Below are 25,360 nucleotides of genomic sequence, written 5' to 3'. Positions count from 1 at the left end.
GGACGAGGGCCTCTCTCTTTTGAAGGTTAAGTTGAAAACATGCCTATTCTTGTACGCAGGGTCAACAACATCCAACCCGTGGGGCTGCCCCAGAACCTCGTTCGCTCCGCTGTCCTACAGGCTCTGAGTGAAGACGAAATTGGTAAGAAGCCGTTCGCCTTGGAGTGCGTCCAGTCTTTGCTTATCACGTATCATGTTTCTACACTCAAGTTGATGGGTTTTTACAGTACGTGCGTGCATTGGTGTGAAAAAAGAGAAGGACCGCTTTTTGGAACCCGCGTGCGTGTGATGCAGGCAATGAAGACACTGGAAAAGTAGACATTGGCGAGTCAGGCGTTTGAAAATCGATTATCACATAAGCTTCAAAATTTTGCACGCAAAAAAAAAAAAAAAAAAAAAAACAGCCAAGTGCTAACATTAAGATAATTTTTGTCACTCACTTCTTCACCAGCCTTCCCCAAACAGACACAGATCGAGAAAGAGGGAGAAAAGGAGAAAGAGAAGCGGGTGTTAGAGAATTCAAAGGCTTTCACTGTGAAAATTCGCGGAGATTAAATGCCATGTGTAGCTTCCAAGCTGGCAGAATTGCGGTGCTTCCGACGCCGAGACAGATTTCAATTTTCTTTATTCACCTGTGTCACAAGACCTGCCACATATAGGTCGGAACCGCTCGTTCATCAATAGCAGCTGTGACACAGGTGATGCAGGAGGAAGTTGTTTTCCTCGGTCGTGCCAAGCTCCCTCAAAAAAAGTCGCAGCTTGCTTATTGCACGACAGAGTGACATACATCAGGGCCGGTGAAAAAACTGCAAGATGTCTTCTCAGCGGCGCAGTCCTGCGGGAGCCCCAGCTTGGAAATAAGAAAAATGCTTCCCACATCCCTTCCGGCCTCGGTTACTCTTTTGCGGGGCAACAGCAGCCGCCGCCGCCGCCGTTGGCCCGGAATGTCTTTGCACTAAAATAAACCTGTGCTTGGTCCGTGCCAGAGGAGAGACGCGGCGCCAGCGCGCTAAAACCAGCATCGGAATGTGAGGCTCCGCATTGGCCGCCGTCACCGCTTGGTTCTGGCTCCAACCTCTTCCAAGCCTGATGTTTGAATCGCTTTCGTTGAACCGTTTCACAACAACAATTGAAAGATGCCGCTCTATTGACTTAACTCCCCCCTCATACTTATAGCCTGCCTGAGAAGTTACAACAACGCCGTTTTGATCAACCCACAGTCTCCTCTAGAACTCGAAATTTCCCGGTAATCTATTGCAGTTTTCTAAGAAGGTTAACCGCGGTTCTCCTTGTGTAAAAGAAGGTATTTGCTCCGGGCACGTGGATTATGGCAAGTTCAAAATTGGGTCAACTGATAGGCCCTAAGATATTACTTCGTCGGAAATCTCCTGCTTTGAACCAATAGTTCGTATAGCCCCGAGGACAGTTCTGCTCTAGAGAACCTACCGCTAAGACTTCGAGTATAAAATCAAATCTGTATTGCATGGATCGACGGAAGCCAATTCTGTGCGTTACAAATTCAATGAACAGCCTCTGGACAGAAAACTTAATCGGCGCACATTTGAGGACGCATGCAAAAAAAGCAAACCGGTGGCACAGATCGCCCGCGGCCACAAAATCCTGGCTTCGATTTGCAATGGCTTCTTCACCAGCACCCCATAAAGAGTAGAAAGTGGGAAGAAGTGGTCGTGCGGTAGATAAGTGTTTACTGTTGACTCAAGAAAAGAAATGTTGCAGCAGCTAACCTCCTGGCGCACGGCGACAGGAAAGTTTTAATGGCCATAAAGACCACATACATCCGCGTTTATATTTTTGTGAAAGAGCCAGCCTTTGACGCCTCGCTCAACTTGATAACGGCTCTGAGAGATGTAGTTTTTACAAAACAAAAAGAAAAAAAAATAAACTTTCAAACTTCACTGTACAGAACGATTGCGGTGAAGGGATCGGTGAGGTACCAAAAAGAGTGCAATGGGCGCGTTAACGTTACGTTAGCATTCAAGCGGCGCAGTCCAACGCACACAGGGGCATGTATTGACAACGGCCGGCAATCGCAGGAACTAGTCCCCATCGCATCGCAGGGGAAGTGCAAAATAGTATCGGATGAGTCGCCCGTTTCCCATCTCATTTTCTTATTATCCAGCATGACTATCCAAGTTCGCCTTAAAATTGGCATGATTTCGGTTTTGGCGAGGCACTGCTTCCAAGGAACGATTAAGACTTTCATTATCGGGGGATATATACTTGCATTCCAGTTATAGATGTGAACTTTAACGCTAGCGTGCCGCATCTTGCCCAGTGCGGGTGGTTGATTTCTGGATGCAGGATTTGAAAACATCAGTCAAAAACGTAATAATCTAACAACATGGAGGTCCACGCCTAAAGCGGTAATGGAATCATCGTAGATGTCTGTAACCATTTCAACACTATTAAAAGAGAGCCCAATAGCCGTGATAAGGATAAGAATTAGTTCACACGTACTTAAAACGTAGTCCATAGGATGGCGCTACCTGAATGAAACGAGGCGCGAAAACATCCGCTCAATTCCACAATAGACTACGCGTGTGAGCGAACGTTACTTAAGTGGAGATGAGTATTTGTTGCTAACGGCTAGACCACTAAGTGTAATTGCACGACATTTTCGCTCGATTTTTCCCAAAGCGACACGTTGCAGTGGAATGCAAAGGAATACGCAAAATGAACACGGATCAGCGCAGCATAATGAAAACCGATACTCTAATGAGTTTATTTTATCAGTGAAGTAAAGGAAGGAAGAAAAAATTAAGAAGGCCATGGGTTCTACCACCGGAGTCCAGCAGGGTTAACCAGTTAAACGCCTGAAACATGCGAGAGATGAAGCGGTGCAAGCAAGAGGATAAATGGGAAAGGAAAGAATAAGGACAAAAAATGACACGAGAGAAGTGCGCAAGCACTTGAGACTAAATTAAAGAGAGAGCCCGCTAACACAAAGCGGATCCCGCCAAAAAGTGATTACAGTCGTTCGCTCAGGTTAGTTTTCCTGAGAAGGCGAAGAAATGCCTTCGTTGCCAACTGAAAAAGCTAGGGCAGTGGTCAATAGCCTAGAACAGTCGGTTGACTGAAAGAACGGTCGTTCAATCTGCGAAAACCCGAAAGCAGCGTGCACTTCCCTGTCGTAATACGGAAGGGGTGGAAAGGGGGCGGGGGTAACATCAGAAGCCAGCGCGGAACCACTCCCAGGGAGGCAAATGAAAATCGGTTCCTCTCTTTGCGGGAAACAGATGTCAGAAATATTGGATAGCGCAGAATTGTACAGAAAAAATATGCACTCCGAACAGGATGCCACCCGAGGTGCATGTTGTTCGCACATTAAATGCCGCTTTCGTTAAAGTGCAACCTTTTCACACACATTTATGTTATGGGCTGAGGTACTCCTTAGCCCACCCCCTTCCCCCGCCTGATTAGTGCACTTCGATGCGACTAATGCTCGCACTTGTAAATACTAGTGATAGAGTGATAGCAAGTAACATGAACCAAAGTACTGCTACTACACACACTGCCGGCCCAACATCCCCACCAGACTGGAAAATATCTCACAATTTAGTAACTGGAAATTATAGCAGTGGACATGAGGTGTAGAGAGCGGGCAGGAGTTCGCATTTTTCTTTAAGGCAATGGTTCTCGACAATGAGAGGGCCGGGAATTCCCTTTGGGCTTGCAGAGACTTTACGATGAATATGTCTGATCCGTGTAGTCAGGTTCTTTTGCGTCTGACTGCTATGCCGATGTGTATAGTATTGCCAAAGAATTGCCTCTTGCAACTAAAAGCCGCCAAAACCGTGACCGGTTTCTGCGCTTCTCTTTTGTGTGTCTGGCTTTCCCGCACACCTGATCCGTTGCGCAAAAAGCCGACGTTAAGACGAGTGCTACGCGGGGAAGTTGAACGTGCATATCACGCAGCAAAGCCACATTTTTGCGTTGCCGGCAAGGTTTTGCAAAAAGCAGAGGAGAATGGCGGAAAAAAGAGAGTTATAAGAAGGACTTCACGAACCCCTTGAGGTACGCTAACCCCTATTTGAGAACCCTCGCCTCAAGGACTACTGGAGGTACGTGACTTGTAGGAGAGGAATAAGCAGGATTCGTCAGGAATACAACCTGATCCGTGGTCCACAATTCCTCGCATGTAGTAGCATAATAATAGTCTTTATTTCCATCAATACAAGGGATGGAGGAGGTGGGAATAAAAGCGAAAAAAAAAAGAAAAAATCGCTTGACGGAGCTTCCACCACCCTTACAGCTGGCAGCGACAGCAAACCGCAATAGAGGGCAGAGTGACATTGTACTACGGTCTGCGTAGTGAAAAAAAAAAGAGAGAGAGAAGAAGACATGACATGCTTCGACGCTCTGCGTAGTAAAAAAAAGAAAAGAAATGACATTCAACTACGCTCTGCGTATTGAAAAAAAAATGACATTCCACTACGCTCTGCGTAGTGGACTAAAAAAGCAATAAAACAAACAAAACCATACACACAAACAATTCAAGACTACTCATTAACAAATTCATAACACAAATAAAGCTTTTTTGTCAGACAGACATTCAAAGTTACACAGCACTGACATCAATATTAACAATTAACCGTACATTCTTATGTAGAACATGGATTGTCGGCAAGATAACTGCGTAAAAATGACAGTGAAAAATTATCAATATTGACACCCTCATCAGTGAGTGTGTTTATTATTGTGGGTAGTTGATATGATAGGAGTTGATGACCATAGTTTGTACGGATGGGGGGGAATGCCCAATGGGGTTTATGGCGCTGATGATATGGAGTCTCGTACAATTGTAGGCTTGCTAGACTGGAAAGCAAATTTAGACCTCTTTTTTTTCGCGTTTGTAGTTCCTGATCAAGCGGTATTTGTACAGGTTGAATATCTTTACTATGTCATGTTTCCGAAATAAATGTTGTGTTGTATGCCTGTACGGCAAGTCAAGAACAATGCGAAGCGTCTGTTTTTCAAGAATAGCTAGTTTTTCTAGATTTGAGGTTGTAGTTGTTGCCCATACAAGTGTGCAGTAGTTGGAGTAAGAGCCGAAAATGGCGTGGTACAGTAGTAGTTTGACGTTTTGTGACAGTATGTATTTGTGGCGGAGAATAAATCCCATGGACCTCTAAGCTTTCAGCGTTATATGATGTACGTGATCATCCCACAACATATTTTCTGAAAAAGCAACACCCAATGTTTTTAAAGATTTAACTATTTCGACGGTTTGTGATTTATGGCATAGTGGAATGTGTGAATGTATTGGTTTATTTTTCGGGCGGAAAATTACAGCCTTTGACTTCGACATGTTTACTTCAAGCAAGTTAGCGTCTGACCAGGCTGCTAGTTTTTCCAATAATGCTTTCGCACGGGAAAATAAATCTGTGGATTCACTCGACAGAAAAATACTGGTATCATCCGCGTATGTTACAAAACGAGCGTTAGGTTCAACGTTTACTATGTCATTAATATACAGGTTAACAAATATTGGGCCTAAAATACTTCCCTGGGGAACACCACAAACGTTAGGTCTTGTAGTGGAATTGAAGTTATTCATTTGGACATACTGCTTTCTACATGATAAATAGGACTTAATCAACATTAAAGCTTGGCCCCTTATGCCATATTGTCCTAACTTATAAAACAAAATTTCACGGTTTATACGGTCGAACGCTTTACTAAAATCTATAAAAATTCCGATTACGATATTTTTCTGTTCGAAATTGTTTAGTATGTATTCTTTTTGGTTGATGAGTGCGAGCTCCGTGGACCTACCCTTCCTAAATCCTTATTGACAATCAGTAATCACACTGTGGGAGTTCAGAAATGCGTCGAATCTCTAAAGTATAATCTCTTCAAAAATTTTTGAAAATACTGGTAAATGCTAATGGGTCTATAATTTGCGAAATCATTTTTATCACCTTTTTTTATAAAGGACTGTTAATTTTGCTAGTTGCATACTCGAAGAAAAGGTGGCGGTCTCTATAAATAGAATGAATATATAAGTAAGCGGAATCACAATTGTGTCAATCACGTGCTTAACAGGCCGGACTTGAATATTGTAGGCCTCACGACAGCAACTATTATTAACGTCTGATAGTACTGATATGATTTCGGTTTCGGAAACAGGATTTAGAAATATAGTGTTAGCAAAGCCTTAACAAAGTATTAAGTACATTATAGCGTTAGCCGCTGTGAGCCCCCGGTGGGTGTGAAGGAAGGAGTTCGGGACGAACGCAGGTCCAAATTAAAACCAGGCACAGAGGGCGGGCGTCCTGGGGTGAAAACGGAATGAGTCTAACTATAGTGAGCCCTTGTCATATCACACCTTTCTAGATTTCTTTTTCATCACGTGAAATGACTTTAGAACGTACTCAGTAAGCGCGTGTCCAATCCTTAAATTCAGTAGCTGCGAAATACCCGAGCCATATGTTACTGCTCTACAATCATCAAACAACTCAGAAACTCGTTCAAATAGTTTTAGAGGTGAAGCACCTTAGGGGATCGGGCTGTCGGCGTCTCCTGTCGTCGTCGTTTTATGTCGTCACGGTACTAAAACACCAGGACACTCGTTTTCCAACGCCTTGCGCTAGAACATAACGCATACTAAAAGAAATGTGTAGAATGGATAGAACCGGTTCAAAGTAAACAAACATGATTTAAAGATTTGTGGAACGCTCTATGCCCACTAGAGGCTGTTTGTAGACGGGTTATAATTTGTGTCGCACTCAAATACCCACCGGCTCTCGACGCTAGGCCTGATCGGGTCGAGTGTTCGGTCGAAGCAAGAAAAGGCATATTTACCTAGTGCCGGGGCCTCGTTGATCACCGAGGACAAACCCCAGGGCGAGGCGCGGGCATTGCACTGCGCTCGCGTTGACCCCTGCCACTACCACAAACTGGGGCATGGGGCAAGCAAATTGCATAAATCCGGTTCAACGCAAGAGAGGGCGACACCGCCTCAGCAAGCGCGCGATTGCTCCTCCCACCGGCGCTTCTCCGGCGCCCAATCAGCGCGCGCCGTGTGGCAAGAGAGAGTTGCAGTCTTTGAATACGCTTATACACTGCATGCTTCGCTCCTCCTCACGTTCCACGTAAGGGGAGATGGCCTGAAATTTTTTTCTTTAAAGCAGTGGTTATCGACCATGAGACGGCTGGGGATTCCTTTTAGGATTGCAAAACGGATTTGGGACTCCACAGAGAACATGTCTGATCCGTACAGTCTGATTCTTTTTCTCTTTCTCTCATTCTTAATTGTCCGGCCATTCCTTGTGTGTTGATGTGACGTCATACAAGCACTATTTCTGCTAATAGCCGACTTTCTATCAGCTGCAGCAACAAAAAATATTTCTTACGCTCATTAAAGAAAACAGTAACAAGAGCAAAGCGGAAACCAAAAAGGTAGCTGCCTAGACGGGAAAACCACAGAGTGCCGCTCGGTGCCAGCGACCACTTCAGCTTCCGCAGTGCTCCCTGGCGGGAAGGAAAGGATGAAAGCGTTGTACCAGCGCCGCTGCAGGGTCCCTTTACCGTATCTAAAATTTTTGTTTACAAAAACAAAACAAATGACTGATGATATTTTTACGCACTAGATAAGTTCAGTTCAAATTAAATACTGTACGTAAGTATCTCTTCACATGATAAAAGTGGCTCAGTGGGGATCTCAGTGCACGCAAATACGAACCCAATCACTCGTTTCTAGAGTACCTATAGATACTTGTGCTGTAGGAAACCATACTAATAGGAAATATCAAAGGCTAACACGCTGTTTATATCACACAACTGTATTTCACTCTGCATTCAGATAACAGCTAATTTTAATCACTTCATATGAATAAGCTAAGCCGTAGTATACCTCTTTACTGAGGTCAATGGGGACCTAATTGAAAATAATTTGTTGCTTATAAATGAAAGAAAGCAAAAAAGAAAGTCCAAGACCCATAACGGGCTTCCCAGTCTGTGAGGCGAGAAGGCTGTCCTTCTTGGGCAGTCACGCTAAAGGAGTTGGGTCTAATATAACTAAGGAAGATATTAAACATGCGGCCGAATTATATCCTGCAAAATTGAGTGCCAAAATGTCATTCTGTATCTCTTAATTATGTGGACATACGAATGATCACCGGTGTGTATAAAACGTAACATGATTTCTCCTTCACCTAAAAGAACCCAAACTCGACGCAAATCTAAGCGCTTTTAAGACACCATACATGATTTAAATATCACACACCTACCCTGAGTCTGCATTCTTTTCTCAAATTTCCCAGTCTCTAATGGTACTTACATAAATCTGCTTTCCAGGTGCGAATCCATATCGAACGGCGAACGGGACGACTGTGGTGCAAAGGTAAGATAATTTTTTTTTCAAGAACAGCTGCACATATATGCTTGGAAGTAAAAAAAAAATATGTATACCGAACGCAATACGAGTAAAACCAAAGATGATAATTTAAAAAATCTAGCTGCAAAACTATTCGAAAACGACCATCTGAGTGCGTAAAACGTTAACACAAATTTTAAACCCCCGAGTACATGCCCTTAAATAAAATTTTGTTTACGTGCTAACAGTAGCTGTAATATATATACAGAATTGGCCGAACGTGTTACAATGGCTCCGCTTCGGAGACCATGCATAATGACTAGCACAGAAGGACAGAAGAAGGACGACAGCTTGTCACAATGTGGCGAACGCATGTTGCTAACGCACAATTTTTACACAACTTTTTTGAAATCTGAAATGCTTTCAGAACGTAGTCACCCAACACACCGAGCACTTAGATTAGGGGGTCGCAAAGTACCTCAGCCAAAAATTACTCCTGTATGCCCATCAGATAACTTGTAAACTCACTCAAAAGATTTTTCTTTCTTTGCCGGTCTTGACGTTCTTTGACGGCTCGAATTACGTCACTAAGGCCATGTAGCGCCTGTTGGCCGGTTTTCCTACAGTTGCAGCAATGAAGACTTTTCGATAGCAACTTTAAAAAAAAGTCACAAGAAAAAAGCAGAAATGGAAGGCGTATCTGGTGCGATGATCAAATCAAGCAGTGTCCCTCCGTGCTGGCGATAACTATCTTTGCAGTGGGTTCAGACGCGAAGGAAAGAGTGAAAGCGCTTATCAAAAGTGTTACAGGGTCCCTTTAAATACCTAACTTCCAGTTGGCTAACAATTTAAAAAAAACTTAGCTGATAAATGTGATCATGAAGCACTCAGTAAAATAGCTCAAAAATTGGGATTCCACAACCTGTCCTATATGGTCCATCCGTGGGCTAAGCGCGCATCGGCTTGCGAAGCGGCTTGCGAAGCAGTGGCTAAGCAAATGTATAGTTTGGGAGGCCCGAACTTATGCGAGGGCGATGCATAGCCGTTCGGATGCTGTTCGCGTTGAATCCAGACTTTTGCCCCCAATAGTACGTATAACAAAATATGAAATAAAGAGCAATTGCCAATTCGTCCACACATCAAGCACGACGTTAAGGCAGGATAGCGCATTTGTGCCGTCCTGCTGCATACCAGATAGACTGCCGAGCAAAATTAAATAAAAATGCTTGTGCCTCGCGCAGGTGTACTACCTATCGTCCTACCTCCCATCAGCCTCGATGTTGGCGCTTTGATCATATAAATCTCTCCTCCACAAAACAAAAATGAAGAAAAGATTACACAGATAAATCCCAGGAATTATGTCTGCCCCTTTACAATGCGTTAACCTAGTGCTCGTATTTATGATTCATTGTAGAGTAAGATGTCTACGCAATGAATGTATAACTTTCATGTGAGCTTCGGGGATGCTTGAAGTGTTGCTCTTTGCAGGGCGACTGCACCTCCCCCTCCTCCACCAAAACCGCGGCCTCCGTCATATAGCGGCGAGTCACCACATACACAGCGGCCCCACTCTTCGTCCGGGCACCACGTGACTTTTGCCACTCCGGGCACTCCCGGTACGCCGCCAATCCAGCAGCCAAACTTTTACGTGCCGCCCCCACCAGCGCCGGCTCAGCACTACGAGCAGCCAAGCTACCAAGAGCCGAGCTACCAGCAGCCCAGCTACCAGCCGCCAGGTCAACAGGTGCCGAGCTACCAGCCAGGCTATCCGGTTCAGCACGCTCGCCAGAGCAGCTACGAGGAGGCAGACCGGCGTCAGCAGCTGATCCAGGCGGCCGAGCTGAGGCAGCGCCAGTTAGAGGAAGAGAGGCAGCAGCAGGCCCAGTACGAGGAAGGACGCTTCCGGCAGCCGCCGCAGGACTTCCGGCGCGCCGAGTACGAGGCTGAGCAGAGGAGAATTCGCGAGGAAGAAGAGCGTCGCCGGCGCCTGTTTCAGGACGAGGAGAGCATCAGGCAGCGCCAGCAGCAGCAGCAGGAAGAGCAGCGGCGACGCCTGCAGCAGGAAGAGCAGCAGCGCCAGAGACGCCTAGAGCTCGAGGAGCAGGAACGCAGGCGGCGCCAGGAACAGGAGGAGTACGAGCAGTACCAACGACACCAGCAGCAGTACCAGCGCTACCTGGAGGAGCAGAAGCGCAAGGACGAGGAGCTGAGGCGCACCGAGCAGCAGCAGCAGGAGGCTGCCCGTCGAAGGCAGCTTGAAGGGCAGCAGCGCCAGGCCCAGCAGCAGCGTTTCCAGAACGCTCAGCGCGAACCCCTGGACGTGCAGCGAGCTCAGCAGGAAGCGCAGCAGAGGCGCTACCAGCCCAGCTCGGCAGTTGCCAGCTCGCCGCAGCATCAGGAGCAAGTAGGCTCGCAAGCTCAGCGGTGGGAGAACAGGATCTGGGAAGAGCAGCAGGCCAGGATGCCCGGGACACCCCTAGGATCACCCTCGGTCTCGCGCCGGGCACGCGACAACGTTTGGCCGCCAAAGGTGGGTGTCTCTCCGCCATTGCTCACGCACGGTCACGAAACAGTGTCATAAGTATGCTGCAGAAAAAAAAAAAAAAACTTAGTACCAAGGATTTAGGAGCAGAGGCGCGCCGTGGGCACAACGATGACGTCGCGTGGTGGCCATTAGATCTCGTCGAGGCCTGTTGGATGAAGGTGCATAAAAAATGAAGGTGCCTCAAAAGAAGTGTATAAAGCAAATCGAGGTGTTTCAACATAACTCCAAAAAAATGAATCCCTGCTTGCGCACCCATACCGGACAAGAAAAGATCGTCCGTTAATTATTTTGTCTACACAACGAAAACAAAGTTCGTATGTCAGAAATGACCTCCCAGGACACGCCTTAAAGGCATGGTCGTTAACGCAAGGTATTTTTGAGGGAGATACCTTGCAAAAAACCTATAACCGCGATATATACATGCGAAATGTGTCGGCATAAGTGCACATGATATATACTTGCTGTTCGCAAATCAGATGGCAAGAGCCAGGCTACGCACTCGAAAACCCCATGGATATTCCACGAGGAGAAACAGTCATGAGTCATTTCTGCCAAGGTGGAGGACTAGCGAAGCTGACGTGCCACAGTTTTGAACAAAGACACGAACTATTGACGGAAGTCTTGCCGGGACTAGCCCTTACTTGACGTCATTCAGTCTCGGTAGATGGTCTGAAATCGGGGTAGACGGATGCGTTTGCGGTGGACAATAGGGGCACGGCATATTGAAGCGGTCGTTATACGCCCCGCACTCTTGGAAATTTCCGCAGTCTCGCACATTTTCAGACACGCACACGCACACGCACACACACGCACACGCACGCAGCCACGCAACCACGCACGCACGCACACGCACGCACGCATATATACAGGGCGCGGCGTCGGTTCGTTTCTTTCTCTTGCATATTTTTTTCATCCCGTTAGCATATGCGTGCTTGTTCGTCTTGGCAGTCCTTAATGGTGTTCGTGCGTACTATAATTTTCTGAGCGTTCTATTAAGTAGGCCCAAGTTAAAATATTAGTTGATTTTGACATTTTTTGACGGTGATTCCTGCGGCCTGAAATTTACCGTGCGATGCTGAGTTAACTAAAACAATAAAACCATTCCGTTCGTGCCACGAAATGAAAGGCCTGGCGTACAGGGGGTTGTAAGTAAGAAGTGAAAGAGAACACTTATGCCTGTTTCGAAAGTGACCTTACAAATCACGCCCTCTATTTCGTTTTCAGGAATCTAGCGTGCGATGGACTCCGAAGACGGGATTTTCTCCGCAACTGACACGGCAAAGTGAGTATAAAGGGACTGCCTAACAGGTAGACCCCCTGACAAACACTTCAAACCATATGTACTCTCGGTTCTGGAACGCAGACGTCACGACAAAAAGTGGGTTAAAATTGCAGCAAATACTTCTTTCAAATGTTCCATTTCACATGTGCACATGAGTCATCTATAAATGATGACAAAGTGAACATTCCTGTTGTGTGTTCCCTGTTCACTGAATGCTTGTAACGAACTATGACATCTAAACAGGGGGCGCAGGTATTTTATGATGGTATGAACAACTGTAAATTGTTTATTCACGCCGTCAAGTTCATCAACCAATATCCGGTTTGAACGGTAAGACTATAACTATGGGTAGCGAGGCATCATTGGAATATTGCCGCGTGTGACACGGAGTCAACATCTACTACTTAGACGATGTAATTCGTTTCCCTCGAATTCCTGACCACTTGGCCTGGCCTTATCAGGCGTTTGACTTGCGTGCTGCTCAATCCACACATTTTTTTACTTTGCCGCTCGTTACTTGGAACTGTGGTTTTAAAATGTTTTGTTTCTTTTGCTAGGCGCTTTGTATAGGCCCCATTGCAATAGGGTGTCTCTTTACTGCGAGAGCATTGAATGTCTCATTAAGTAGAAAAGCCGGTGTTGTCCATCGTCTGTAGCGGCTCTTTAAGGCCCGACGCCTGCTTTGGGTTCCATAGCGCGTACCTGAAGAAATACAACACAATGAAAAGCCCTTCGCGGGCACGCGCAGAGTCACGTGACAGGCTGAGAGCGCCTCCGCATTAACCGGTTTAAGTTCGCGCACGGCGCGTCGAGCGACTGCCCTGGGTCATCCAATTTGACATTAGCACTTTGTCATTCACAACTCCTAAGACCGGCTTAGGTGGCCTCGTAATTTTCGAGGATGTGTCCGCCACACATTTCTCCTTAACCTTCTTTGGAAGGGTAGGGACGAGTGGAAAAGGACGAAAGCGCATCGTGGGGCCACGAAGCTAATCCGGGATCAGCAAACATTCAACAAGGGCTGCTAGACCTCAAATAACGTAAACGTCTTGGCTTCCGCATTGCAGTGCTCCTGTCCGGTAGGCATTTTTTCAGTGAGAAAGCATACAGGCCGCTTGTGCGACGAGTCACCTATCATACGTCAATGATAGCGAATCAGGAGGAAGATGAGGAGATGGACTGGGAGTGACGATGATAGGAGTGCCGGAGCGGGGGGTTGGTGCAAGGGAAAACATGTCAGCTCTGTGGGTAGATGATTACTTTTGTTATTGTCGCCTGTGCGCATTCATGCGCGTGCCAGTGAACAGAAATCTAGGGAATAGTCGTTACTAGAACTACACACAAACGGAGAGAACAATAAAAAAAAGATATACAGAAGAATGAAGTGCTGCGGCAAGGCAACATTCCAACCTCCGGTTATTTCTGACAGCAAAAATTACGCTAGTAACCAGATTTATTTATTTATTTATTTATGGGTAAGCAAAATCTGAACGAAGCATCAGCACCCTGTTTAAGTACAGAGCTCTAACGTAATGCAGCCCGGTGTTCCCGGCCTATTTGAGCTCTCCGTTGCACAGGCAGTATATGAGCGATCAGGAGTGCCGCTTTTTGTGCGTGTGTTGATGTACAGCAAAAGCATCAAGCTCCTAAAAGTGTCTCCTCTGAGGTAGCCCCAGATTTTTATAGTATAAACCAGCGCCAGCCTACGACGAAATATAAAGAGGGAGACACTCAATCGTCACTTAACTTACAACACCAAAACACAGTGTCTCGCCAGTATATTCCCCCGTCTTCAGTTTGTTCCGTTGGGAATTGCCTTGCATGCCCCATCAAACTCATAGAACGAAATCCTACGCAACTAGATGGGGAGTATTGCTTGCCTCAGCAATTTCTGCATTCATCGGCAGAACCTTTCTCAAAGACGAGGAATTAAACAAACACCTTTAGTTCAACGGTTCAATAAGGTGTATTTTCTCTCAGCCTAATTGCAATAACAGCCTACAAGGCCTTAGCTTGGTCCAGTGTCAAAAAACTGAGCTTAACAAGTAAGAAAATTTCTTGGTGGTTGCGTTAACCCACCGAAGCGGCTTCTCTTTCTTCTGGCACATGTCCTTTGTTTTCGAGTTAAGAATACGGAAGTCTCTAAGTTCTACATCCTAGCAAATACGCTTGTACAGGAGTAAGTAAGTAAAAATGTAACCGACTTTCTTGTTCTTTTCAAATCGTTTATTCAAAGCTCGGCTAATAGGCCGAGCTTTGATCAAATAACATGAAAAACGGATATTCAATACGCATAAAGCAGTGCAGTCTCTGACTCCCAGGGTCCCAGTGTCCCAGTGCAGTCTCTGACTTCGGGACCCTTGTCTGTAAACTTCCTTTGTAACCGTTTACTTTTTATGAATAAACTTCAACTTCGACTTCAACTTCAAATATATGTACATTGGGCGGACTGAATATCAGCGATGAGTCGCATCAAGGTTTTAATACAGGCGACTGAAGTTTTCTCGCGCCAAGTTACGAATTTAATTTTGTTTTATACTTTCACTTATACCTGGTTGCGCTGGGTTCACGATTATCAGTTCTTCTGTACCGCCCGTCAGTTATTCCAGCAGGTAGCCTTGAGTAATTCAACCCCCGCCCCCTTTTTTTTTCTTGCGACCACCAATTTTTTTAACTATTTTCACAATTCTTCTCGACAACTGCGAAGAAAAACTGTAGCAATTTTAAAGACCCAGAACTTTTTTATTAAAAAAGACGGAATATTTATTAGCCTAACTAGCACAGCTGAACAGAAAACTAGACAACATTTCGGTAATGACTTCGTGGCCTATATACGCTTGGTATAGAGCTTCACACCTAAGGGACAACGATAGAATGGGGTAATGCAATCACTAAACGTGCTCTGCAGCAGCGCTGATAAACGCTTCCACTCGTCCCTTTTTGACTGAGAGCGCTGCCAAAGCTGTAGTCATCGCCACCACAGAATGGACATCCGCGATTTTCTCACCGAAGCTGATGTATTTTTACAGCGAAAACGTTTAACTCCAGCCCCTGTATGCATGTCTCGCAGGCGATCCCGGGTAGGGAGAGGGTGGGGGAGTACCTGAGCCGGAAAATATCTGTGAATAGAAATCGTGGTAAGGGGAGAGGTCGCGACGAGAAGGAGCCATAGCGTATACAGCGTTCCATAGCGCCAGCTCAAACTCGGCAGGAGCGAGAGGCGGCCGCCCATGAAAGGGCATCCGCAGGTTGAGGGAGCGGAAGAACGCAGCCAAACGAGTGAACAGACACTCAGTGCAATGTGCCGTCGTCGTCAACTCTCTACGATTAAATAGTGGGAACAGGAACGAACAGTGGCGCAGCGCCTAAGACTAAACTCGGAGCCATTCTACAGCGTTAAAGCGGATCGCAAAGCAAAACGTCTCGAGGGGAAAGATTATAGAATTTCGACGACGCGAGGCGCAAGCAAGGAGCCGCCGGCGTTCAACTGCACATCTTTACTTTCGCATTTACAACCTATGAGACGTACTTGGGTGTCCTCGGAATTTTTGTTTCGTGAATGTGTGAAACGCAACGAAACCGGCACAGCTGCGCAGCGTATTGCGCTACCGCATGAGTAGCTGCTCCCTAGAATTTTTTTACTTTCCTCATTGCTTTTGTTGCAGTTTTTTTTGCGCCAACGTAAAGTAGACAGCCAATAGCGGTGTTACTGGTTGTGTGACGTCAGCCAAGCGTGCAAAGAATGCCCAGACTTAGAAGAACGCCGGCAAAGAGAGAAATGGCTTTTGAGCGAGTTTTTAAGTTATCTAATATTAGTAGGAGACGAACACTTGGCTCGGCTATTTCACACCCACATTACTGAACGGCAGTCGAGGAGATACACTGGTGGGATTGGTAGAAAGAAATAACCTGAGGTTGATGAACACCTTTTTTTTACAAACGAAAGAATTGAAAATGGACATGGAAAAGTCCCGCTGGCACAAGAAAAAACGAATTTTTTTAGAGAAACTTTTCAGCGACAGAAAGAAAACCGCCCAGTAGCGGTGCAGTCTGCCACATTAAACGCAATGTGCGACAGAGAACGCCCCCAACGCCACAAAGGATTGCTGCTACAGTGATCCTGACTCGCAACGTGTTAGCCTACACATCGTGACCCAAAAAGTGGAAGAGAAGTTGGATAGTAGACTTGATTCCCCAGTCCAATTTAAAGCCACGTAAGCATCTCTAGACTCCTAATGTATGCTGAGAGCGCGCATAAATGTCGAACCTTTTTGCGAAAATAGAAGTTCAGTTTTCTGGCACCCCTTTACGTACTAAACTTTGAACCCGTGTCGTGATGCACACGTTGTTTTCCACGTCGTTCGTGCAGGTTCGCAGGGCGCCAAGCAGTTCGTGTGGCCACCGCCCAAGTCCGGCATGGCCAACGGCGACGATGGCGGATTCCCGTCTCGACCTCCGAGCCGCACGGCGGTAAACGCGTGGCATCCGGGATCACCAACGACGGGAACGCGGACGCCTCCATTCGCCCGGTCGCCCTCGCTCGGGCGCCGGACGCGCGACATCGCCTGGCCGCCGCCGCAGCCGGAGAGCTCGCCCAAGTTCATGCCCCGCCCAGTGAGCCGCACCGGCCTGCACCGGCCCGACGAGTTCGTCCACCAGAACGCTAGCTGCGGAGTGCCGCCAACCTACAGGCCTCCGCCAAACTCTTCCCAGTTCGTGTAGACGCAGTCGCCGACTCAACCCCAGCCCCACCCTAGCCGCCCTCCCGCCGTTCCCCTACATCTCCCACGCGGGAGCTGCACGGGAACGACACTGCTCTCCGCGATAACACAGCGTGCGCACACCACCCCCTTCGCTCCCCAAACCCTCTTCGCAGCGCACGGTCCAGACCACGGCCGCTTGCAGCTTATGGCCGCCTAACCCCCAGTCCAGTTATCTGACGTCTTTACAATGGCGCGTTGAATTCGTGTTCTTTAGGAATAGGATTAGTAAAACTTTATTTTTCGTGTTCTTTTTCTGCGCGGTATCGACGGCAGACTTTAGGTCCTAGAAAGGCAACAATCGGGACAGAGTAACCAGTGTTTTGGGAAGCGGCTTGCCTTAAACCGATGGATTTAGGCCTAATGTTGTTAAGGTTTAGAAGCTTGGGGTAGCCCGCCAAACCCTAATAAACATTGCTCTTAAGTCGGCAGGGCGAAGACGCCGCGGCCGTGGTCGGTGAACTGTGGTGCAACCTGTGTGATGTAGGAAGGTGTAGGAAATGCTTACAAACTCGACGTCCCTGCTGCATTTTCTCGCATTGTGGCACATAAAGAAACTTAGAAAAAAAAATCCCTGCAACTGCTTATTGAAATTGTGAAAAGAAAAGTGCCTAAAAGTGTAGTGCCCGTGAGTTGTTCGCGCTATACTACAGGGAAACTGAGGAGTTCCATTGTTCCGAACCGTGTGAGCTGTCCACTGAAGGCGAGAACTTGCACCAGGAACGTTGCCCCCGCGCTCTACCTTAACAGAAGTGGCCAGCAAGCTGGGACGCATTTATCCGAGAAAACGAAAAGGGAAAAGTTCGCTTTTGCCCCAGGGCTCGGACAACGCAATCAGTGTGCTGCTGCGCCATGGAAATCGTCATAATTATTTTTCACTAGGATTTTAGAGAGATCTTCACGAGGAGATGGCGTTTTCACTGGTTATTTAGTTTGTCTATGTTATACACGCACTACACAGCTGACTGTACGTGCTCTGCGAGGCTACTGCTTTTGCTCGTTCCTCGCCCCACCGGAATCAAAGTAAACTTACGGAGCACAGCTTATAGCTATACTTTCGCCGTGCCAAGTTACTTGAGTAGGAGCACGCTATCACAAACCACACGTGGACATGTTTGTTGTTTTATAATAAGCTGTGATACGATAAAAAAGCTGCGACGTGTGTCTACATCCTGCCACGGGCACCTACCTTTTTAACCTTGCGCAAGACGGCATGTTTACCTAACCTCTTTGGCGCTCTGTGAGTGCAGCCTTATTAACGGACTACAGGGAAACGCGAGTGTAAATATTCCGCAATATAAATCGTTATCTTGAGACGTAACCTGCCTTACTCTCCCTAAAACGACAAAATAACGACCTACTAACTCTGACTCAGGACCAGCGGGCCAGCACTCACGCCTTTACTACGAGGTGTGCTGTCCTATTAAAGGTAAATATCATTCACTGGAAATTGCGATCCGGGAAATTCGGGGAACGTATTGGGCATTTACAGGCAGCACCGTTACAGAAGGAAAATTTGTAAAAATCAGACGTTCAAGAAGCAGACCAGCTTTCTGTGATACAGCTCGAACCGCTCGATATTTTTTTGCCGTAATGAAAGTAGCGACATCTGCTCTTTATGCTATAAAAGGAAATTCTCAATATTAGGTGGAGTGAGATTTACTATAATAAATTCTGAGTAATTTCTAAAGCATCATTTAAGCAAAAGGAGCTTGGAATGAAGTTAACGCTTCCAGATGCCTAACTTGCGAGGAGCAGGAATGGTGGTTATTGTTCCCACACTTGAGGGAATCGCAGAAAAAGAAAAAGAAAAAAAAAACATTCGTAAGGTTTCCCATGAGTGATTCGGCCATCCAGTTCTAAGCTTGGTTAGGGTACTATTCCTAAAATATTCACCATGCGTTGGCCTTCGCTCAGAGTTCTGCAGGGCCAAGTTTTCTATATAAGCCTTAAGCTAACGTTTTTTACTAACAAGGTATATTTATAACCACATATTACTTTTACCGTCGTTGTGATGGTGGTAAAATATATATTCTAAGCAAATGTATTTTGCGCGTTTAAGTGTGAGCATTTTTATTAATACTGAACATTATATTTTTAATGCTGTAATTACGTATTGTCGTTGTGTTTTTTTACTAACAATTGGATGATTTTCTAGTCAGCGAACATAGAAAAAAAAAAAAAGAGATGTCCTGTACTCAATTTATGCCTTGCCTGGAAAAAGTCTCAAAGCTGATATAAGCTAGGCGCTCTTGAGGTCTTCATTCTCTCTTTTCTTCTGTCTTCTTTCTCTCTCTTTCTCACTGTGGTCTTTTCTTCTTCCTTCTCTCTTTCTTTCCTTCCTTCTTTCACAGTCGGGACGCCCAATGCATACGTGATGCGTGGCCAGCGACCTCTGTCAGGCAGTAAACAAATTAGGCAATTACCTTGCTGCACTGCGTTTGAAATACCAAAGCTTAAGCAAGCAAGCAATTTTTTTGTTATACGCCTGAATTTTTGTTTGGGTGCTCTTTTTTATGTTGATGTTTCAATAAATGACAAAATAAAGTGTGTGCGGCTTTGTTTTCTTCGGTTCTCTTGAGGTGAAGTTTAGTGGCGAAACAAGCACAATGATGGATTCATAATAGAGGCCCGAATGGACCTCACTCGCCGTGTCAGTGCCATTGCAGCATGAAGGAAGTAAGTTCCGTGCAATCCACTGACATGCTGCACAAATTCGGTGACCGGAAACCATTCTCACAGAGCAAAGTAAGAACAAAATGTCAAAGGCCATTGACGCGCACTGCGGAAAGTACCTCGGTACGGGGGCTTCGAATTCGAAATAGCAAGGTGGCGCACCACCGAGCCTCCTTTGTCGATCGCAGCTCACTATTGCTCAGTATCCAAGCAAATGACAGAGCCGGCTATGACAGGTGCTGATTGATCGAGGCGAGGGACGCTTCTGCACTGCGATCATAATTTGAATCGTGGCGTCTGACTGATGCTGCGAAAGCATTTGGGCGTCTGTTCGATTTTGAGGAATGAAATACTTATGTACATCATGTTTTCTGCAGCGGGATATTTCGGCATGTATCATTAGGGCGTGAAATTTCGGGAAACATGCCACGGATAGCTGTCGCAAAAAAAGCGTTCTCTAGGATATTGTCACAAGTCAGAGATGGCAAAAGGTTTCTGTACTAGACAAACTTTAATAGAGCGTAGTTGGGCTCCAAAAACAGTCACAAAACAAGTCAGCGAAGACGCAGCCAGACAATTGACGGGCCCGCTTACAGTCAGCAAATCGAACGCCGTGGCGTTTGTCCAGCGCTGCCCTTCGTAGGGACACGCAATCAGTCCGAGAACATTGTCGATCCTGCCAGAGAAAACACGCACGTTGCTCTTCTTCCATATAAAACAACACAGCCGGGCGGGGCATGACGCCGGCAAGAACAACTGGCCGCTCTGGTTCACTACACGGTGAGTTGGGCTTTGGCAGTAAAACAAACAAATGCATGCGACTAAGCGATATCAAGGGTTGCAGCGTTCCCTTTGGCCAGAGAATACGACGTACGCTTGATTTGAAGCGACGGTGTGGAGGTCCATACTTACGTCACGACGCATCTCATCGTAGTGTTTGCGACCCCCTGCTTACTAAAGTGGGGAGTGAAGGCTTGAGGGGCATCATGACCCCGCTTTTCATAAGAGACTTGGATGGGCAATTCACGCCGTCGAGAAACGATAGAAGGCGACCCGCTTCTCAATTTGTGAAAGCAGTAGACCACTGCACAATAGTTTGGAACAACAAGAAACACTCCCATTGTTCGGTGGGAAGAGAAATTAAGCCTCAAAAATTTATTCGCTTTTTTCTGACTTCTCCTGTTTACCTTTGTAAAATAGATAGATTTAGTGGCCTATACCCCTTCTATGTGATTAAGGACGTACAAAACCACTTAGTGCTTCACTCTTTTGTTCTTGCTTTGCGTTTGGTGTGGCACACTGGATAGCAGTCTAAAAATCGCACGGCGCCAGGTCTATGTGGCATTGCAGAAACTCTCTGCCCGTTAGCTTCCATGTATGCGACATTCCGAGAGCAATGGATGTAGCTGAGCGTATATAGTTTCTAAACTATATCCAAGTTCCATGCATCCAGTTTGAAAATTTTGGTGTTAGGGTTGACTCACAAGTCTTACACGTGAGCCAAACAGACGTTTTTACGCCGAACGCACTGTCCATCAGAGAACTGCCGATCGCACTCTCTATACGGTGCGCAGGCAAGTCCGCGAGTACCCTGTCCATATAATCAATGGCTGGCACTCCATCAAGAGCTTGAAGGGCCCTCGACTCCACTGGCGACGAAATGTCCAAGTGTAGCAAAGGCATTAACCGGCCCACAGGCGAGGGTTCTGGTTGAGTTTAATCCACTTGAGGTTATGAGCACCCATCGAAGTCGTGGGACGCGGACATGTAGGATCTATGCGCTAGACCAAAGAGAACTGCTTTTCCAGGAAACTATGCTGTCTAGCTCGCCTGTGGCAGCATCAGTGAATGCCCTCATAAAAATAAACCTGCTTGACGGTTGTACTTGCCGTAAATGAACTTTCTAGAGGATGTACTTGCTATTCGTGCATGTTTTATAGCGTAGCTTTTGGCCTCTAGTTGGTGGGTTGTTTCGTTGGTGTGCGGAACGCTGCACCACCCCTGCGTAAAAGCAAGGGACAGTGCACGGTTGTGAGACACAGGGTGCGCTAAATTCCAACTTACTTTTTCACATTAAGCGACCAGAAAGTGTGTGTGGTCCACACTCCACCGTAGGGGAGAGACCAAAATTAATAAATGGAAAGTAATGTTAAACTGTAACAGAACGTGCTGTTGGGTGAGTTGGTACATACTTAAATGGAAGGTTTAGCGCAAACAAGACGAGGACGGTGGCAAACGGGACAGGCGACAGGCTCTCGTTTGCCACCGTCCTCGTCTTGTTTGCGCTTAACCTTCCATTTAAATGTTAAACTGACGTGCAGAACGCCCCAGTTTTACCGTAGATTCCAAAGTATACTTGCAGAGGGGGGTGAATTTAGCAATCTCGGACAAGTTATAAGTGCTTATACAAACAATGGACAATGAATTCGGTCTAGAATTAGTGCGGATTGAACTGCATTCGGGGAGCACTATCAAGTGAAGACCAGTAGGCCATGTCTGTCATTTAAAAAGAAAATAGTATTCAATCAACGCGCACTGCAGGTGATGATGACTATGGGCGCCTTACTTAACTTACCTTACGCCTTACTTACTTACCTGACGTCTTACTCAACACCTCGAAACATGGAGTGCCTTGAAAGAAACCTTAGGTCCGCTGAAGGAGCTATGGAAGGAAGAATGATAGGAGTGACATTACGTATAGGCCTCTGGCGCTGCATTTTCGTGACATGCAGCGCCATCTCGTGCCCTGCCACCCTGTGCAGTAGAATAGCAGACGACCCATTCTTCCGTCCATGCCGTGATGGGCGCGCTACGGATTTCTGTTGACTTTTTAAGAAAGTTAGCTAGTTTAATCGCTATCATAATGGTAAAATAGCATCGCAGTTGTCTTCCGCTGTCAAAGAAAGCCCAAAATAGGCGGAATTGTTTTCTCTCCCGTAAACCACGGAGCGAGTGGCCGTGGTTTCCGATGTCGTGTACGTAAAAACCCGCGTATAATACGGACCCGCGTATAATACGAGGTGTAATTCGGGGACATAAAAATCAGAAAAAAAAAATTTCATCCGCATATAATGCGAGGTAAAGAGCACAGAAAACATTTATTTGCACTGCAGTTACCGTTCAGTCATTGTCAGTTCTCGCTGGCACTGTATCCCGACGTCTGTTCAGTCATCGTCAGGTTCGCTGCCGCTGTCTCCTGAAGTCGCCTTGTCGGAAATGTCTTCCCACAGAAAGTGGTCCTCAGTGCCATCAAGGGCGTTCGAGATGCCGCATTTCTTAAAAGAGCGACTGACGAGCTCCTCTGGGATGCTGGCCCACGCATCCGCGATCCAGCCACAAAGCACCGCTGGAGAAGCCCGCGTCAGCCATTCGGTAGCTGTCACTTACGGGTCTCCTGACCTCATCCACTCTTGGTAGCAGGACCTGATGAAGTCTTTGAAAGGCTTGTTGATGCAAACGTCTAGCGGTTGCAGCTGGGATGTCATTCCTCCTGGAATGACAATGAGTTCGGTGCGGGGTTCGCGCAACAACTTCTTCACGGAATCGGCCAGGTGGCAGCGAAAGGCGTCCAACACGAGCACTGACGGGAACCCCCAACAGTGCTCCAGGCCGCCGACACCATACAGATTTTATCCCGTCAAGCACCAGTTGCTTTCTCCACCCGCGAATGCTGCCTTCGGTGACGCCGAACTGCCGTCCTGCGGCGCAATTCCTGATGGTCTCGGCACATAAAATAACTTTTATTTTAATTGCAGCTGAATACTGCCTTCGTGCACCCGACATCGTGATAGACTTGCGGTGAACGTGCTGATCCTTCGCGTGGTCAAAACAATCAAAATGGCGCCGGCTGAGAGAAGCAGCAGCCAGCTAACGCCACCGCAAGATGGCGCACCCTCCGCTGAAACCGAAAGTGCAAATTTTCGGCTGAAAACTTTGGGATCCACATATAACACGAGGCACAAATTTTACATAGTAAAATTTGGAAAAAAAATCTCGTATTATACGCGGGTTTTTACGGTATGTGTGAGGTGGTACTGCACATTCGCTACGGCTTGCAAATCGCTTGTTCTTTCGCTTTGCCCGCCAAAGAAAGATTGAAAAAACATTGAACCTTGCGGTCGCCCCTGGGGATAGCTGGAAACAGGTAATTTGATGGCGGACGATGCAACAAGCCTAAGGGGATAGTACAACTGCACTGCGGACGAAGTCTGGCGTATAAAAATCGCCGTCGTGGTACCGTTGCGTTGTTAGCCCAATTCGCAAGACCTCAATTCTGCAGTGATACTGAGCACTCATCTGGTGGCTTTATGCCCCTTTATAACAGCAGAACTGTTTAGGATTTTACTTGTGCTGTATAGCGTTACCAGAAAAAAATATAAAAAAAACCGGCCGCATGGGAGCATGCGCCTCATGACGAGCGTCGGGCGTCAGCCAGGCTTGTGCGGGCGCTTGCGCCACGTGAGGAGCTCGCAAAAAATACCAAGAAAAAATGCAGAGCGCACGTGAATGTGAACCTCGTGAAGAGCGCTCGGCGTCGGCCAGCTCGACTTTCGAGAACACCCTGCCCAGCCTTCGTGGCGCGATCTCTCGCGTGCTCTTCTATTCGCCAGTTCACGTGCGTTCGCGCATGAAGTGGGGAGCACAGACACCGAGTTCGCGAAGCGGGGTGACAAGCCCTCCCACTGCTCAAATGAGGAGTTGGGGATTTGGGGCAAGGGATGGTGTGTGCCGGCACTCCCACACCATGCGGTGGAGAGTGCATGCCTGTATGCAGAATTTACAATTGTATGTGTATAATGTTGGATGCATTGAGCGTAGTAATGTACCATGCGGAAATGTGTCCGTCTGGAGCCGTCGGTAGATGATCATGTCTTCGCGACTTGCGGGATATCATGAATTGAAATGCTAAAATTTAGGGTAAAAGTAGTGCACGTAATTTAGCTTCCACCGTGCTCAGTTCACGTCAGATCGGTGTAAAAACAGCTCGCATTCTTACATCACAGTGTGAGGGAAGGAAAAATACCCGTCGCCGGTTCTTTTCAGGTATTCAGTGGCGACTGAGACTTACCCCAGTGCCAATAACTAGGCGAGGGCGCTTGGAGACGGAACGAACAAATATATTCTTGAACACAGATGCGCATGGTATCCCATTACAAGTCAAAGCTAAACAACCCTAAGAACGGCAGAACTTACAGAAAACACAATGAAAAGTCCCCACCAAGTGTTCAGGGCGAAGAGGCGCTGTCCGTAGGGCGACGTGGGTTCTGGTGGCGATATGCGAGGCAAGGCGTCGCGGGGCTACGATGACGGCGTCGTGTGTGCCGGAACGTCGACGAGAAAGACGCACCGTTGTCCTCATAGACAATGGTCTGCTCGATATCCGCTCACGATCGGGCGCCCTGTAGCAGCGGGCAGGAGGAAACCGGCCACTGCCAGTCGACGACGGGCAGCAGGCAGCGGGTCGTCCAAGAGCGGAGCCCGCCAACGCTGCGCGCCTCCATTAGTCAGGAGTCGCGCCTCGGCTCCAGGATGCCAAGGCTCCAGGTAGACCCCTCTGGAGCTCGGGTCCAGAAAACCCGACGAGCTTCGAGTTTTCCACCTGGACGTCGCGCTCCGCGGACCTGCTCCGTCCACTCCTTTCGGCGTTCTCTTCCGTTCCAGCCTGAGCCTGGGCTCTCCAGCTCCTTGCTTGTGGCCATTTCTATTGGCCCACGTCACTCCCTCGTGTGTCTTGCGGCTTTTTTCTTTCTCTGCGCAAC

General features: G+C 47.1%; 1 protein-coding gene across 1 annotated transcript in view; it reads left to right on the top strand.

Annotated features, from left to right (window-relative positions):
* Positions 1-19,477, top strand: part of LOC144144885 (uncharacterized) — a gene marked incomplete in the record, with an annotated part of 133,697 nt that extends 114,220 nt beyond the window's left edge. Inside the window, 5 exon segments of the mRNA XM_077676387.1 lie at positions 60-142; positions 8,320-8,365; positions 9,827-10,868; positions 12,108-12,165; positions 16,535-19,477. Coding sequence (XP_077532513.1) covers positions 60-142; positions 8,320-8,365; positions 9,827-10,868; positions 12,108-12,165; positions 16,535-16,887 — 1,582 coding nt within the window.
* Between the last annotated feature and the right edge of the window lie 5,883 nt (positions 19,478-25,360).

The sequence above is a fragment of the Haemaphysalis longicornis genome, unplaced genomic scaffold (assembly GCF_048455015.1).
Source record: "Haemaphysalis longicornis isolate Haplotype H1 unplaced genomic scaffold, Haemaphysalis longicornis Haplotype H1 scaffold_1, whole genome shotgun sequence".
Classification (NCBI taxonomy): Eukaryota; Metazoa; Arthropoda; class Arachnida; order Ixodida; family Ixodidae; genus Haemaphysalis; species Haemaphysalis longicornis.
The sequence above is the reverse complement of the archived record's forward strand: the minus strand, read 5'-3'. Positions and strand labels throughout refer to the sequence as shown.